Source organism: Bombina bombina, chromosome 4, assembly GCF_027579735.1.
Source record: "Bombina bombina isolate aBomBom1 chromosome 4, aBomBom1.pri, whole genome shotgun sequence".
Classification (NCBI taxonomy): domain Eukaryota; kingdom Metazoa; phylum Chordata; class Amphibia; order Anura; family Bombinatoridae; genus Bombina; species Bombina bombina.
The window spans coordinates 1,200,858,949-1,200,876,766 of record NC_069502.1 but is presented as its reverse complement, the minus strand read 5'-3'; the positions used below and the strand labels follow the sequence as shown (position 1 = coordinate 1,200,876,766).

The 17,818-nt window shown below is 40.1% G+C and overlaps 1 protein-coding gene across 1 annotated transcript in view; it reads right to left on the bottom strand.

The window, feature by feature from the left end:
* The window catches only part of BTBD9 (BTB domain containing 9), a 784,099-nt gene that overhangs the window by 277,243 nt on the left and 489,038 nt on the right, over positions 1-17,818 (bottom strand). The window contains exon 9 of the mRNA XM_053712684.1: positions 14,025-14,132. Within this exon, the coding sequence (XP_053568659.1) occupies positions 14,025-14,132 (108 nt within the window). The remainder of the gene's footprint in view (positions 1-14,024; positions 14,133-17,818) is intronic.

Here is a 17,818-nt window from a genome sequence, read left to right as displayed (position 1 = left end):
AAGAAAGATTAGAGATAAGAGTAGAGAAGTAGTGTTGCTTATGGAAATTAAGGGCAGAGTAGTAGGAGTTCAAGGATAAATTTGTAGTGTTGAAAATCAGCTGAACTCCTAGATTTTCTCCAGTGCCGTTCAGCAGTACGGGAACATCTGCGTAGGTATCGTGTCAGTGGAGTATGCCAGGGCTGAGGATGAGTGTTTGATTTCCGAGCTATGGGTAAGAGGGGCGAGATTGTCAAGGACGGATGTAAGGGTGGAATAATAGTGGCAGATAGATTGGTCAGGGCATGAAAAGGAGGAGAAGGATGAGAGGAGAGGTGTGATGGGAATTGAGAAAGCTGTTGTTGATCTAATGATGTAATGGTTTCTGTGAAGTTTGGTGTGAGGAGCAGAAGGAGGGAGAGTTGTAGGGAGGGATGATATTTGCAAGTAAGGAGATGGTGGTCAGAAAGAGGAAAGGGGGGAGTTTGTGAAGTTTGAGAGGGTGCATCGATAGCTAAAGATTCAGGTCAAGGGAGTGACCATCTTTGTGAGTGGGAGAATCAGTCCATTGTGACAAACCAAAAGGAGGAAGGTGAGTTGCAGAAGTTGTTTTGCAGAGGAGGCAGTGGGAATGTCAAGAGGGATGCTGAAGTCACCAAGAATGAGGGGAAGGGGTGTCTGAGGAAAGGGAAATAAGGTAGCCATGCAGCCAAGTGATCTAGAAATTGAGTGAGGAGCCAGGAGGATGGTATATGACTGCGACACGTATAGAAAGAGGAGAGGAATAAGCGAATCATGTGGGGTTTCGAATGAAGAAAATGTGAGGGAAGAGATGGGGTGTATTTGTTGAAAGGTGCAATGAGAGGAAAGTAAAATACCAACACCACCTCCTTGTCTATTACCAGACCTAGGAGTGTGGCTGAAGTGGAGACCCCCATGTGACAGAGCAGCAGTGGATGCAGTGTCTAGGGGAGAGAGCCAGGTTTCTGTTAGGGCCAGAAGGTTGAGGGAGCGGGAGATAAAGAGGTCATGTAAAGAAGTGAGTTTGTTGCAAACAGAGCGAGAGTTCCAAAGTGCACAAGTGAAAGGGGAAGTGGCTTTTGATGCAAGATGAATGTGAGTAAGGTTGTCAGAGTTTTGTTTTTTGAGTCTGTGGGATGGTACACATGGATGTGCACGGCTCCGCAGTTGTTGGGGACCAGGATTAGGGGAGATGTCGCCAGCAGTTAGTAGAAGCAAGAGAGAGAGTGACATAAGATGAGATACAGATTTGCAGTAGTGAGACTGCTTTTCAGACAAGGTGCAGGGGGGAGAGAGTGTGTTTAGGAATAGGTAAAGTTCATGAGTACAAAAGTAATGTGAGTTTAAGAGAGATGGGCTAATAAACAGTGCAGGTGGAGAGGGAGAAGGAGTAATTGAGTAATGTAGTTTGTTATAGAGACAAAAGGCAGCAAAAAGAAATAAGAAGATATTAGGCATTTTTTCAAAAGAGGGAACCAGTTAAACACATAAGACACAGTATTATATTAGCAATTGCATTTGAAAACAGTAAGTTATATCAAACATAATTTTACAAAAGTACTTGCCTTGTGTCTTGCCCCTTGCCCAATCCTTGTTCAATTCTTGTATAATTCTATTGCTATATTGCTAGTGAATCACTTATAAAATGTTCACTTTGAAAATGTGAACATATGCTATTGTTACAATGTACACTGCCCATGCAATGCACCCCTGTGCAATGCACATCCCAGACTGGTGTGAAATATATGCAGGGAGGGCAGTCAGCTGAGTCCACTAAATTTAGTTGATTGCGTTAATTGCGTTAAAATTAGTATATTTGTGTTAATGGGTGTCTGTATCTGCATGTATGGGTATTTTATTTGTGTTTGTGCATGAGTGGATGTATGTGTGTTTATGGCTGTCTGTATCTGTGTATATGTATGTGTATTTTGTGTGTATGTCCGAGTCTTATGTATATAGATGGATTGCTGCAGTTTGCACTGCATGTTTATATACCAAAGCATTTCCCCAAACCATGTCACCAAAGTTTAGATGCAACCTTCCCCAAAAAGCACATTTTGATCTCAACACATAATGCTCAGCAAATATAGGGGGGGGGCCTTCGTGGATTCTTGCATCGGGGCCCTGAGAGTTCTTTTTTTTTTTTTTTTTTTAATATTTATTTGTGAACCAACATTGAGTACAAAATAATTCAGAGCGCCACGCAGGGCAAAGTGACTTAGTTTACATAATACATTTAAAGAAAATGACAAATAGGACAAAAAACAAATCTTAGAATAATATAAAAAACAAAAATAAATGTCCTTGGTTCACCTAATAATACATTGTGTACTCGATGAGGTTATTTTATACTTATAATCTATACCAAGACAGAATTACACGAACATTCAAACGCAACTACACATAAAAAGGAAAAGAGAAAAAAGAAGGGGGGAAAGAAAAAAAAAAAAAAGAGGGGGGCCTCTCTCTCCCCTCCAATCTAATCTCCCTGCTGGGTTCTAACCAAAGTTTCCACTGTTAATCAAACTTCCCAGATGCCTGTAGCTATTTGTTAAAAGTAACTGCTGGAATAGATTAGAGTCCTGTAAGTGTAATAACACTTGTTTTTTAATGTTCTCAGCTAACTGGGCAATTACCAGGTTCCACTTTGCAAGAAAAGATTTAATTTGATTATCCTTCAAGATCAAGCGATCTTTACTATCTATTATAAGTTGAGTAACCATATTACCTGAGAACGATGTGAAGCTTGGCACACTTTTCCCTTTCCAATTAGATAGGATCAACTGTCTAGCAACTAATATAGCAGTATTTATTAAATGTTTATTAGTCCGGTCTTTATCGGACACTAGAAAAAAAATGTCCTCTACTTTAAGCTTAATATTGGGTTGTACAAACCTATTAATCCAATATTCAACTTTACACCAGTATTGTTTTATCTTAGGACATTCATAGAAGACATGAATTAAATCTGCCTTCACAGCATTACATCTAGCGCAGTTACCCGTTTCTTGTCTTTTCCATCTAGAAATCCACCAGGGAGTCAGATAGGCTCTATTTAGTAGCTTTATATGAGATTCTCTAAATGATATAACACGTGTATATTCCAAGATAAGAGAAAAGCTACCTTTAAAACAACTCCTTGTTCCATTTAATGTGTAGGCCTGCTATTTTCCCCTGTGCCTCCATAGTATTTAATTTTTGATAGAGGAAAGAAATAGAATATTTCCCTGCTTGATACAGCTTAATGCTAGACTCAAGGAGGTCTGAAATATGAGCCCTTGGATCTAATAATTTGTTGGTATCTATGAAATGACGCACTTGCAGATATGCAAAAAAGTGTGCTCTATTAAGATCAAATTCGGTTACTAAGGAGTTAAAGGTCTTGACAGTTTTAGATTGTTCATCTATTAATTGTATAATTTTGATTAAACCTTTCTCATTCCAATCTTTAAAAGCCCGTGTCTCTATTCCACTAATAAACTGAGGGTTGCCCTGTATCGGTAAGTATTTGGACATTCTTGAATCTGAGGCTAACGACTGACAGATTTTCTTCCAAGCTATTGTGATATTATGTACTGTAAATTTAAAACTATTTCTATCCATTTGTTTTGCCACTGGAAAGTGGAGGAGCGCCGTTAGGGATAGAGGAAAAATTGCTTTATCCTCATTACTAAAGTTAGTAAAATATTCATTACCTGTCAGCCAGTCTAATGCATTTTTTTGCCAGACCCACCCAGTTATAGAATTTCAAATTTGGAAGAGCTAATCCTCCATCCACTCTCGTATGTGACAGATTTTTCCAAGCAATTCGTGCTTTCCCCTTTTTCCATAAGAATTGTAAACATTGTGATTTAAACCACCGCATGTCTTTTACTGGAATGAAAGCAGGGATGTTTTGAATCAGAAAGAGAATTTTTGGAAATAACATTTTAATAATTGTTACTTTAGCCGACAAGGATAAGGGCAATTTAGCCCAACTTTTAAATAGATTAGTGCATTTCTGCCAAATAGGTTCGAAATTCAATTTGTACCAATCTGCTGGATTTTTTGAAAGAATTATTCCAAGATACCGAATTTTGGAGGATACCTGTTTGAAAGGGTTTGTCAGTAAGCTATTTCTGTTCTTAATAATCCATAATATTTCAGATTTATCTAGATTAATTTTATAACCCGAGAAGCTACTGAAATCCTTAATAATCTCTAGGAGGCAGGGTATATTTTTCTTTGTATTACTTATATAGAATAAGATATCATCTGCATATAATGACATGGTGATTTTTTTGCTCCCTAACATGGTTCCCTCTAACTCTGCTCTACATCGGATTGCTAAGGGTTCTAAAGAAATATTGAACAAGAGTGGAGAGAGTGGGCAGCCCTGCCTCGTTCCTTTCTGTAATGTAAGATTAGGAGATCTTATCCCATTCATCTTAATGTAGGAGAATGGGTTCCGATAGATTAATTTAATATAGTTGGGCAAGGTTTCCCACTATCCCAAACTTCTCCAGCGTATTAAATAAGTGGTTCCAGGAGATAGAGTTGAATGCCTTTTCGGCATCGACCGTCAATAGAGCAAAATCCTCCAGTCTAAGGCCTTTTATCCTTCTGCTTATGCCTCATCAACTCAATAATGAAAGCATTGCTGTCCTAATATTTTTCTGTATCGTTCTCTTCGGCACCCACTCTGATCTGGGTGAATTAAATCTCCTAATACTATTTGAGCGCGTATCCCTAAGACACTAGCTATTATCTTGTAATCTGCATTTAGCAGAGAGATGGGGCGGTATGCATCCATTGCTTCTATATCCTTATCTTTTTTTATGGATCAAAGTAATATTAGCCTCCGTAAAATATCTTGAAGGTGATATATTCCTGATAAAGTAGCTATTGTATAAACCACTAAGACTGTACTGATATCCTCCTGTAGAATCTTATAAAATTCCATAGGAATCAAATTCTGGACCGGGTGCTTTTACCGCAAGATGCAGATTTTATAACCTGTGTTATTTCTTCTACTGTTATTTCTTTATTTAATATCTCTAGTTGTTCAGAGCCTGATCTTTGGGTAACCTCTATTTTATTCCAAAATTTCGTCATTATTTCTGCGTCTGATTTAACCCATAGAATAGAGTGGTCTCATAGAAAGGAATGAAATTTAGCTAGGATGTCTTTTGGTGCAGTATATCTTTTGCCCCTTCGATTTAATAGCGGCCAATATAATTGTTATTTTCTTTTACTTTTAACAATTTTAGCTAATAGTTTAGCTGTCTGTGGCGTGAACCTACTATAGCTAACTTCATTGTTGATATCTCTCTGAAACATTTGCTGGATTTAAAAAGACTTCCCTCTCTGTTTTTGCCTCTTGATATTTTTGCCAATTTGCCCTTGAGAGCATTTTCTAGGGCATCTTGTGTAACTATTTTTTTAGCTGATTTGATAGCTGGATCCTCTTCTTTTCCTTAAATTCTTTTTTCTTGGCACACATATAAGCTTTGATTTGTCCTCTAGAGGAACGGCTTTTGCTGTTTCCCAAAAGATTTCAATCTTAGATTTATGACTTTTTATTAAGGGATACAAACTCTTTCCATTTAGAAAGAAGCCAGTGTTTCTGAATTAAAATTAACTAAAAGGAAAGAGGGGAAAGAGAAGCTAGCATTATTCTCTGAAGAGGGATTTATTGACCAATTGAAATAGAAATAACAGCATGATCCGTGACTATGATGCTTGAGATCTCTGATGAGATCTCCGCCCCTAATAAAGATTCACTAATTAGAATCATATCTATTCTTGAAAAACTCTTATAGGTCTTAGATTCACAAGTAAAGGCTCTCTCATCGGGGTGCTGAGTTCTCCATATATCCCTCAATTTGAGGCTTTTCGTAAAACTGCCAAGACCTTTTGCCTCCCTAGAATACCTTGTGCTCTTATAGTTCTTTAACCTATCTAAATATGGATTGAAAACTCTATTAAAATCGCCTCCTATTATAATTTGGGTGTCAATGAATTCTATAAGCTTATATATAAATTTTCCCAGAAAATTGGGCAGTATTCATTCGGTGCATAAACTGAACAAATTGTAAGATTTAAGGCCTTGTATATCAATCTCAATATTAATAATCTCCCCTCTTTATTCGACTAGCTTGGATAAAATTTTATAGTCTAAATATTTTTTTGAATAAAACTAGCCACTCCTCTTTTTCTACCTAATGCAGGGGTGGCCTATTACCTCACCAACCCAACCCATTTTTAGTGTTTCAGCTTCATTTCTCATTTAGGGCGAGTCTCTTGAATTAGTGCCATGGTCAGGAGAAAAGGCTTTTTTAAATGATGAATAATCTTCTTTCTTTTCACTGGGGAAGAAATTCCTCCTCACATTCCAAGAACTTATATTAAGTGCTTTAGGGTCATCTAGTGTCCTCCTAAATCTACCATATAAGGGGAGTGAAGGGAGAGAGAGAGAGAAAAGAGGGGCGACGGAGTTCCTAGTTACGCCTCTGCTGCTGTCCGTCACCTAATACAGAAGATCTCAGCTAATCAAATGCTGCTGTCCCCACCTTATTCAGAAGATCTCAGCTAATCAAAGTGCTGCTGTCCTCCCCTTATACAGAAGATCTCAGCTAATCATAATGGCTGCTGTTCTCACCTCATACAGAAGATCTCAGCTAATCAAATGCTGCTGCCACTACCTTATACTGAAGATCTCAGCTAATCAAATGCTGCTGTCCCCACCTTATACAGAAGGATCTCAGCTAATCAAATGCTGCCTGTTCTCACCTAATTAGAGAAGATCACAGCTAATCAAATGCTGCTATCCCCCACCTTATAACAGAATATCTCAGCTAATCTAATCAAATTGCTGCTGTACTCACCTTATACAGAAGATCTCAGCAAATCAAATGCTGCTGTCCCCACTTTATACAGAAATATCTCAGCTAATCAATTGCTGCTGTGCCTCACCTAGTAGAGAACAACTCAGCAAAACAAATGCTGCTGTCCTCACCTAATACAGAAGATATCAGCTAATCAAATGCTGCTGTCCTCACCTAATACAGAAGATCTCAACTAATCAATTGCTGCTGCCCCTCCCCCTTATACAGAAGATCTCAGCTAATCAATTGCTGTTGTCCTCAACTAGTAGAGAAGATCTCAGCTAATCAAATGCTGCTGTCCCCACCTAAAACAGAAGATCTCAGCTAATCAAATGCTGCTGTCCTCACCTTATACAGAAGATCTCAGCTAATCAAATGCTGCTGCCCTCACCTAGTAGAGAAGATCTCAGCTAATCAAATGCTGATGTCCCCACCGTATACAGAAGATTTCAGCTAATCAAATGTTGCTGTCCTCACCTTATACAGAAGATCTCAGCTAATCAAATGCTGCTGTCCCCACCTAATACAGAAGATCTCAGCTAATCAATTGCTGTTGTCCTCAACTAGTAGAGAAGATCTCAGCTAATCAAATGCTGCTGTCCTCACTTTATCCAGACTATCTCAACTAATCAAATGTTGCTGTCCTCACCTAATACAGAAGATCTCAGCTAATCAAATGCTGCTGTCCTCACCTAATACAGAAGATGTCAACTAATAAATTGCTGCTGCCCCTCCCCCTTATACAGAAGATCTCAGCTAATCAATTTCTGCTGTCCTCGCCTAGTAGAGTAGATTTCAGCTAATCAAATGCTGCTGTTCTCACCTTATACAGAAGATCTCAGCTAAACAAATGCTGCTGTCCTCACCTAATAGAGAAGATCTCAGCTAATCAAATGCTGCTGTCCTCACCTAATACAGAAGATCTCAGCTAATCAAATGCTGCTGTCCTCACCTTATACAGAAGGTCTCAACTAATCAAATGCTGCTGTCCTCACCGAATACAGAAGATCTCAGCAAATCAAATGCTGCTGGTCCTCAACCTTATACAGAAGATCTCAACTAATCAAATGCTGCTGTCCTCACCTAATACAGAAGATCTCAGCTAATCAAATACTGCTGTCCTCACCTTATACAAAAGATCTCAGCTAATCAAATGCTGCTGTCCTCGCCTTATACAGAAGATCTCAACTAATCAAATGCTGCTGTCCTTACCTTATACAGAAGATGTCAGATAATTAAATGCTGCTGTCCTCACCTTATACGGAAGATCTCCACTAATCAAATGCTGCTGTCCTCACCTAATACAGAGCTAATCAAATGCTGCTGTCCTCGCCTTATACAGAAGATCTCAACTAATCAAATGCTGCTGTCCTTACCTTATACAGAAGATCTCAACTAATCAAATGCTGCTGTCCTCACCTAATACAGAAGATCTCAACTAATAAATTGCTGCTGCCCCTCCCCCTTATACAGAAGATCTCAGCTAATCAATTGCTGCTGTCCTCACCTAGTAGAGTAGATCTCATTCTATTGGCTGATCGGAACAGCCAATAGAATACAAGCTCAATCTGATTGGATCAGCCAATCCGATTGAACTTGAATCTGATTGGCTGATTCAATCAGCCAATCAGATTTTTCCTACCTTAATTCCGATTGGCTGATAGAATCCTACCAGCCAATCGGATTCGAGGGGACGCCATCTTGGATGACGTCACTTAAAGGAACCTTCATTCGTCGGGAGGTCGCCGGAAGAAGCGGATGGATTCCGCGTCGGCTGCTTCAAGATGGTCGCGCTCCGCGCCGGATGGATGAAGATAGAAGACGCCGCCTGGATGAACATGGTCCTACCGGGTCTTGATGTCCTCTTCTTGCCGGATAAGATGAAGACTTTGGACCCTCTTCTGGACCTCTTCTTGCCGGATAGGATGAAGACTTCGGACCCTCTTCTGTACGGATCGGTGATACCCGGCGTGGTGAAGATAAGGTAGGGAGATCTTCAGTCTTAGTGTTAGGTTGTTTAAGGGGTGTTTGGGTTAGATTAGGGGTATGTGGGTGGTGGGTTGTAATGTTGGGGGGGGGTATTGTATGTTTATTTAAATGCAAAAGAACTGTTTTCTTTGTGGCATGCCCCACAAAAGGCCCTTTTAAGGGCTGGTAAGGTAAAAGAGCTTTACAATTTTTATTTTAGAATAGGGGTAGGGCATTTTTTTATTTTGGGGGGCTTTTGTTATTTTTTTAGGGGGCTTAGAGTAGGTGTAATTAGTTTAAAATTCTTGTAATTTTTTTCTTTTTGTAATTTAGTGTTTTTTTTCTTTTTGTAATTTAGTTTAGTTGATTTAATTGTATATAATTGTAGATAGTTTAGTTAATTAATTTATTGATAGTGTAGTGTTAGGTTTAATTGTAACTTAGGTTAGGATTTATTTTACAGGTAATTTTGTAGTTATTAGGGTGGCAGATTAGGGGGCTAATACTATTTATTATAGGGTTTTGAGGCGGGAGTGAGGGGCGGTTTAGCGGTTAATACATTTATGTATAGTGGCGAGAGGTCCGGTCGGGGGTTAATAAGTGTAGTTAGGTAGCGGCGACATTGGGGGGGGGCAGATTAGGGGTTAATAAATATAATATAGGGTCGGCGATGTTAGGGGCAGCAGATTAGGGGTACATAGGGATAATGTAGGTTGCGGCGGTGTGCGGTTGGCAGATTAGGGGTTAAAATTTTTTATTAGAGTGGCGGCGATGTGGGGGGACCTCGGTTTAGGGGTACATAGGTAGTTTATGGGTGTTAGTGTACTTTAGAGCACAGTAGTTAAGAGCCTTATGAACCGGCGTTAGCCCATAAAGCTTTTAACTCCTGACTTTTTTCTGCGGCTGGAGTCTTGTCGGTAGAGGCTCTACCGCTCACTTCAGCCAAGACTCTAAATACCAGCATTAGGAAGATCCCATTGAAAAGATAGGATACGCAAATGCGTAGGGGGAGTCTGCGGTATGGAAAAGTCGCGGCTGCAAAGTGAGCGTTAGACCCTTTCCTGACTGACTCTAAATACCAGCGGGCGGCAAAACCAGCGTTAGGACCCCCTAAGGCTGGTTTGGACGGCTAACGCAGAACTATAAATCTAGGCGACTGTGTTTACCGGTACTTTAATAAACTTTGGCAATAGTGGAGTCTCAGTTTATATTAGGTTCAGCACCTCCTGTGATCCCAGTCTTTTGACTGTAGTCTGCTTTTTTGTATTACAATTCTCTACACACAAACCTTGTGATTTATCTTGGATAATTTATATTCAACTGCTTAATAAACTGCATCAAATGTAATAAAAGTTATTGACCAGCATCTTTAACTTGACTGTCCATGTTCACATTTCATTGTGTTAAAACTTGGAGTTACTGGGGTTGTTTTTTAAAACGCTGTAAACAATTACATTTCAGCAGAGAGAAAAAAATGGATATATTTGGCGTCTGTATGTGATACAGTAATAGTGCCACTTTGAAACCATTCACATGAAATGTTACTTTAGTCATTCTCCTGCCAACACAATCAAAGCAGTTATTTGCTACAAAAAGTTTAATTTATTGGACTGCTTGATCTAATTATTATTGACCTTACTCTGATGACTTCTGCTTGCATTAGACAGTCCACTTCATACAGAACTCTGCTAATGCTTCCGCCAAGGGAAGCTGACAAACGTATCATAAATGTTTGCCCTTTAAGAAGAAAATATAACAAAGAAAAAGTAATGAGAGCGTTTTTATTACTGTCATTTTAAGCAAGTAAAAGTGAGGCTAGTCAGGAGAGAAATAAATCTGCATACGGCATTTAAAGGAGAGACAATTACATCAACACGTAGCATTAATTGGCTTCTATTGTACAGAAAGAATGAGCTTTATTGGTGCAGATAAACATCCTCGCTATGCTGTCCTCTGCATTTTGAAAGTGAGAAAGTCAGTTAGAAAGGGAGGTTTGGAACAGTCTGTCTTTGCTTTCAGAAGTGAATTATTAATACAGACACTAGTTTCAGCCCATCAGCCCAAAGAGCATTATAACAAGTTCCTTCTGCTTTTTTCTTCCACGGCTTGACAAGTGGACTTTTTTCTTCCACAGTGACTTCAGCTGGCATCCATCACACCAAGATAACCTTTCTTAGCCTCGCTTTGTACATGGTGTGCATTAGACACTGTCTAATAAGAGCTAAGCGCTGTCTCTAAGTAGGAAATGCAGCTAATAACTGTGAGAGTTACAAGACAAAGAGAACATCACAGCTCGCTTCATCTAGACAAAGAAATGATGTTGGGTTGTGTGGGTGAAAATGCTGTTCCCATGAGATTTGTCTGACAGCACTAGAGTCCACAGCTGTCACAGTGTAATGTAAGTTGGCTAAAACCTGCCTATTTGCTCTGTGCATTGATAGGGTTAATACATGAATAATATATACACTGTCAATTATGTAATAATATTTACATGACTTATGGTCAGTACTTTTTCATCTTAGTCCTAAAAAGCCACAACAGCTCACATTTTGGCAATATCCATCCTGAATATGCTCTGTTGGTCACATTTCTTGCTTACTACAGGGGTCAGCAACCTTGGCACCCCAGATGTTTTGCAACTACATTCCCCATGATACACAGCCAGCCTAAAGTGTGTCTGAGCATCATCGGAAATGTAGTTCCAAAACATCTGGGGTGCCAAGGTTGCTGACCCCTGGCTTACTAGGTGACAATAGATCAGAAAACATCTGTTTAGATGATTCTTACACGTAAGTATCAAGTCATATATACAATAAACATTCTGACTAAGCAATCACTATATATATATATATAAAATATATTATTATATTACATAGATGAAAGGAGAAGAAACGTCAATTCTAAATGTCAACTTTTTACTTGAAATAGTGAAGACCCTTAAATACAATATTAAAGAACCACAAAGAAAGAATAAGAAAAAAGTCAAAAAGACTATGGCTACAAAAAATACAGGGAACCAAGCACCTCTTTTATAATTACAAAATATTATTTATTAATAATAGAAAAAAATCATTTTATTTCTAATTGGCACCTAAAGTTCCGTTTAATAATATATGAAACATCAAAATAAAAATAAAACCATATTAAAAATAAAATTGCACAAAAACTTTATAAGGGATCAAAGATATGAAATCTCGGGTGTTAGAAAAAAGGCAGACAGATGGCTTTAATAATGAGACACATACATTAACATTGTTAAATATGTATTTATATACTATATCTATATATTAGGGCGGCACGTTAATCACTGATGTGATTTTAAACCGCGATTAATTGCTGCGGTTTTAAAAACGTGAGAGTATGCAATTTTAGCCCCGCCCCATTTGAAGTCACCTATGACGTACAGGAGGGTCGCCAACTTGCGGTGCCCGCCTTTTGACATTGAGCCAACTTACCGGGGAGCGCTGTGGCTGATGCAGGTTACAGGGAGGGGGGCCTGACTTACCGGGGAGCGATGTGGCTGATGCGGGTTACAGGGAGGGGGGGTGCGCTGTGGCTGATGCGGGTTTCAGGGAGGGGGGCCGACTTACCGGGGTGCGCTGTGGTTGATGCGGGTTACGTGGAGGGGGGCCGACTTACTGGGGAGCGCTGTGGCTGATGAAAGTTACATGGAGGGGGGTGCGCTGGGATTTATGTGGGTTGGGGGCTGATGGTGGTTACAGGCGGTGCTTATGATGTTAAAGGGGTGCTTATTGGGGGTTACAACGGGATCTGATGGGACATATGTAGGTTACAGAGGGGGACTTATGTGGGTTACAGGGGGTGCGGGGGTTACAGTGGGAGCTGATGGGGCTTATGTAGGTTACAGAGGGGGGCTTATGGGGGTTACAGTGGGAGCTGATGGGGCTTATGTAGGTTACAGAGGGGGGTTTAATGGGGGTTACAGGGGGTGCTGACGTGAAAATCCCCATATTGCCCAGCCCTAATATATATATATAGGAAGTCCCAGAAGTCATTGGGGATGAAACGCACATAGGCTATTGAGAAAACGTCAGTTCCGCATTGTGGTTGTAACCAACTTTGTGAGTTGACATTGGAGCTGTTTTTAGAGCCGTTTTGAGGAGTAAAGCGTTAAATATATGACTTTTTCCAGGAGATCCGCATTCAAGCGGCACATACCCTTGGGATTGGACTGGAGTCCTCTCCTGTGACATGGAAGCAAGCTGAATGGCCTGTTTGTGAGGTTGAGGTTCAGCATCCTATTTTATGACCAGCGCAGGTATGGGCTGTGAGGCAGTGGATGCACCCTAGTTCAAGAGGGTTTATACTCTGAGCAGCACGAGTATTTGAGATTGGACTGGAATCCTTTACTACACAATTGAAGTTAACTGAACAGCTGTCTGTGTGTCTGATTTCCTGCTTGTAAGGATATTTGGTTCCTTGCTTTATATTCTACTGTTACAAAGACTCCTATATGACTCTTTAGTTTCTTTACTATCTTTGCAAAAGTGGAGGTGGCATTTTCTACTTAAGTGAACTTTTACACGCTGGCTGAATGAAAGCAGCTGCCATGTTTGGAAATCATTTCAGCTTTGGAACTGTAAACTAAGTTTTTCTTGATGTGGAAACGGATGCAGGAATATCATTTTAGGCTTTCAAGAATTATCTAACACAGAACATTATTTACGTTTAAACTTTTACAGCTCATTATTTTTGTTATTGAACCAGTGTATTTAGCAAATTGTTGAAGCCAATGAAAGACTGTGATTGTAGCTCCATGCTTAACATAATTGTATTTTACATTTAAAGGCAACTTTATATATCTTGTATGTTATTGGGAGACTGCATAAATCCCTATGTATACTATACCCTCTTATTATTCGGTGAGGCTGCCCTCTAGTTGGGTGTTCCAGGTCCCCCAATTTTCATTTTAAACTTGGTTACGAGTGACGTCACTGGATTGGTTTTATTTTTATTTTGAAGGATTTTAATGTTTTATATACTATTGAAAGAAACTTTAGATAACAATAAGAGTTAAAAGTATTTTTTTTTCTATTATTAATAAAAAAAAAATTTGTGATTATAAAATAGTGCTCAATTCCCTGACTTTTTTGTTGACATAGTCTATTTGAACTTTTTAACCTTTATGTTATACAACTGATTAACTCTTCGGACCAATGTCCCACTCACCGGCAAGGAACCTTTGTTCGATCTGCCACCATTGTCCATTTCTGCTGGTTGGTGGAAACCTCTATGTAATAGCTATAGCTGCGATCATCACAATCCCACAGTAATAACCTGAGAAGACACAAAGACCATACAAATGAATCTCAAACTGATCAGTTTTCAACAACAATAAACACAATTATGTATCTGTGAATGAATACAACTAACATTGGAGACCTACTTTAGTTAATTATACATTTAAAGGGACACTGTACTAAAAAATAATAATATATCATCTATATGAAAGAGCAGTATCTATAAACTGGTGGTGTATATGCTTTTTCTATTTAAAGTAAAGTATCAATAAGCCTGTATTAGTTGTGTAATTCCTATTAATTCTTATTAGCTGATAGGTAATTCCTGCTAAAAGCCATTGGTTGACAGGTACTTCCTGCTAAAGGCCACTGGATGATAGGTACTTCCTGCTAAAGGCCATTGGTTAATAGGTACTTCATGCTAAAGGCCATTGGTTGATAGGTACTTCCTGCTAAAGGCCACAGGTTAATAGGTACTTCCTGCTAAAGTCCATTGGTTGATTGGTACTTCCTGGTAAAGGCCATTGGTTGATAGGTACTTCCTGCTAAAGGCCACAGGTTAATAGGTACTTCCTGCTAAAGTCCATTGGTTGATAGGTACTTCCTGCTATAGGTACATTCTGCTAAGCACACTGAGAATTGGTCATACATATCTAAACACTAACTTGAATCAACATAAAATGCAAACTGATACTGGCAAATTATGCTATATTTAAACACTTTTTACTTTATATTTTAGGGAAACAATTACTACATAATTAAATGCAGCACTCAGAATTATTATTTTCAGTACTGTGTTCTGTTAAGTGTTAGCATTATGTATTGTTTTTATCTGTGTATGTAAAGAAAAACTACAAAGGAAGTTACAATATTCTTTAAGAACATTAGTGCAGAGCTCAACAAACCCAGGTGCCATGGAGAAACTGGCGCCTTAAAATGAGGCCCTTGCACACTGGTTTAGAATCCCCAAGACACTAATGAGTGCCTCACTGTGCTGATAAAAAAAAGCCCAAAAACAGAATTTATGTTTACCTGATAAATTACTTTCTCCAACGGTGTGTCCGGTCCACGGCGTCATCCTTACTTGTGGAATATTCTCTTCCCCAACAGGAAATGGCAAAGAGCCCAGCAAAGCTGGTCACATGATCCCTCCTAGGCTCCGCCTTCCCCAGTCATTCGACCGACGTAAAGGAGGAATATTTGCATAGGAGAAATCATATGATACCGTGGTGACTGTAGTTAAAGAAAATAAATTATCTGACCTGATTAAAAAACCAGGGCGGGCCGTGGACCGGACACACCGTTGGAGAAAGTAATTTATCAGGTAAACATAAATTCTGTTTTCTCCAACATAGGTGTGTCCGGTCCACGGCGTCATCCTTACTTGTGGGAACCAATACCAAAGCTTTAGGACACGGATGATGGGAGGGAGCAAATCAGGTCACCTAGATGGAAGGCACCACGGCTTGCAAAACCTTTCTCCCAAAAATAGCCTCAGAAGAAGCAAAAGTATCAAATTTGTAAAATTTAGTAAAAGTGTGCAGTGAAGACCAAGTCGCTGCCTTACATATCTGATCAACAGAAGCCAAAAACAAAACTTTCCAAGATAATAACTTAATATCTACGGAATGTAAGGGTTCAAACGGAACCCCCTGAAGAACTGAAAGAACTAAATTGAGACTCCAAGGAGGAGTCAAAGGTTTGTAAACAGGCTTGATTCTAACCAGAGCCTGAACAAAAGCCTGAACATCTGGCACAGCCGCCAGCTTTTTGTGAAGTAAAACAGATAAAGCAGAAATCTGTCCCTTCAAAGAACTTGCAGATGATCCTTTCTCCAAACCTTCTTGAAGAAAGGATAGAATCTTAGGAATTTTTATCTTGTTCCATGGGAATCCTTTAGATTCACACCAACAGATATATTTTTTCCATATTTTATGGTAGATTTTTCTAGTTACAGGCTTTCTGGCCTGAACAAGAGTATCAATGACAGAATCTGAGAACCCTCGCTTAGATAAAATCAAGCGTTCAATCTCCAAGCAGTCAGTTGGAGTGAGGCCAGATTCGGATGTTCGAACGGACCCTTGAACAAGAAGGTCCTGTCTCAAAGGTAGCTTCCATGGTGGAGCCGATGACATATTCACCAGGTCTGCATACCAAGTCCTGCGTGGCCACGCAGGAGCTATCAAGATCACTGATGCCCCTCCTGATTGATCCTGGCTACCAGCCTGGGGATGAGAGGAAACGGTGGGAATACATAAGCTAGGTTGAAGGTCCAAGGTGCTACTAGTGCATCTACTAGAGTCGCCTTGGGATCCCTGGATCTGGACCCGTAGCAAGGAACCTTGAAGTTCTGACGAGAGGCCATCAGATCCATGTCTGGAATGCCCCACAATTGAGTAATTTGGGCAAAGATTTCCGGATGGAGTTCCCACTCTCCCGGATGAAATGTCTGACGACTCAGAAAATCCGCTTCCCAATTTTCCACTCCTGGGATGTGGATTGCAGACAAGTGGCAGGAGTGAGTCTCCGCCCATTGAATGATTTTGGTCACTTCTTCCATCGCCAGGGAACTCCTTGTTCCCCCCTGATGGTTGATATACGCAACAGTCGTCATGTTGTCTGATTGAAACCGTATGAATTTGGCCTTTGCTAGCTGAGGCCAAGCCTTGAGAGCATTGAATATCGCTCTCAGTTCCAGAATATTTATCGGGAGAAGAGATTCTTCCCGAGACCAAAGACCCTGAGCTTTCAGGAGTTCCCAGACCGCGCCCCAGCCCACCAGACTGGCGTCGGTCGTGACAATGACCCACTCTGGTCTGCGGAAGCTCATCCCCTGTGACAGGTTGTCCAGGGTCAGCCACCAACGGAGTGAATCTCTGGTCCTCTGATCTACTTGTATCGTCGGAGACAAGTCTGTATAATCCCCATTCCACTGACTGAGCATGCACAGTTGTAATGGTCTCAGATGAATTCGCGCAAAAGGAACTATGTCCATTGCCGCGACCATCAAACCTATTACTTCCATGCACTGCGCTATGGAAGGAAGAGGAACAGAATGAAGTACTTGACAAGAGCTTAGAAGTTTTGATTTTCTGGCCTCTGTCAGAAAAATCCTCATTTCTAAGGAGTCTATTATTGTTCCCAAGAAGGGAACTCTTGTTGACGGAGATAGAGAACTTTTTTCTACGTTCACTTTCCACCCGTGAGATCTGAGAAAGGCCAGGACAATGTCCGTATGAGCCTTTGCTTGTGGTAGGGACGACGCTTGAATCAGTATGTCGTCCAAATAAGGTACTACTGCAATGCCCCTTGGTCGTAGCACCGCTAGAAGGGACCCTAGTACCTTTGTGAAAATTCTTGGAGCAGTGGCTAATCCGAATGGAAGTGCCACGAACTGGTAATGCTTGTCCAGAAAGGCGAACCTTAGGAACCGATGATGTTCCTTGTGGATAGGAATATGTAGATACGCATCCTTTAAATCCACCGTGGTCATGAATTGACCTTCCTGGATGGAAGGAAGAATTGTCCGAATGGTTTCCATTTTGAACGATGGAACCTTGAGAAACTTGTTTAGGATCTTGAGATCTAAGATTGGTCTGAATGTTCCCTCTTTTTTGGGAACTATGAACAGATTGGAGTAGAATCCCATCCCTTGTTCTCCTAATGGAACAGGATGAATCACTCCCATTTTTAACAGGTCTTCTACACAATGTAAGAATGCCT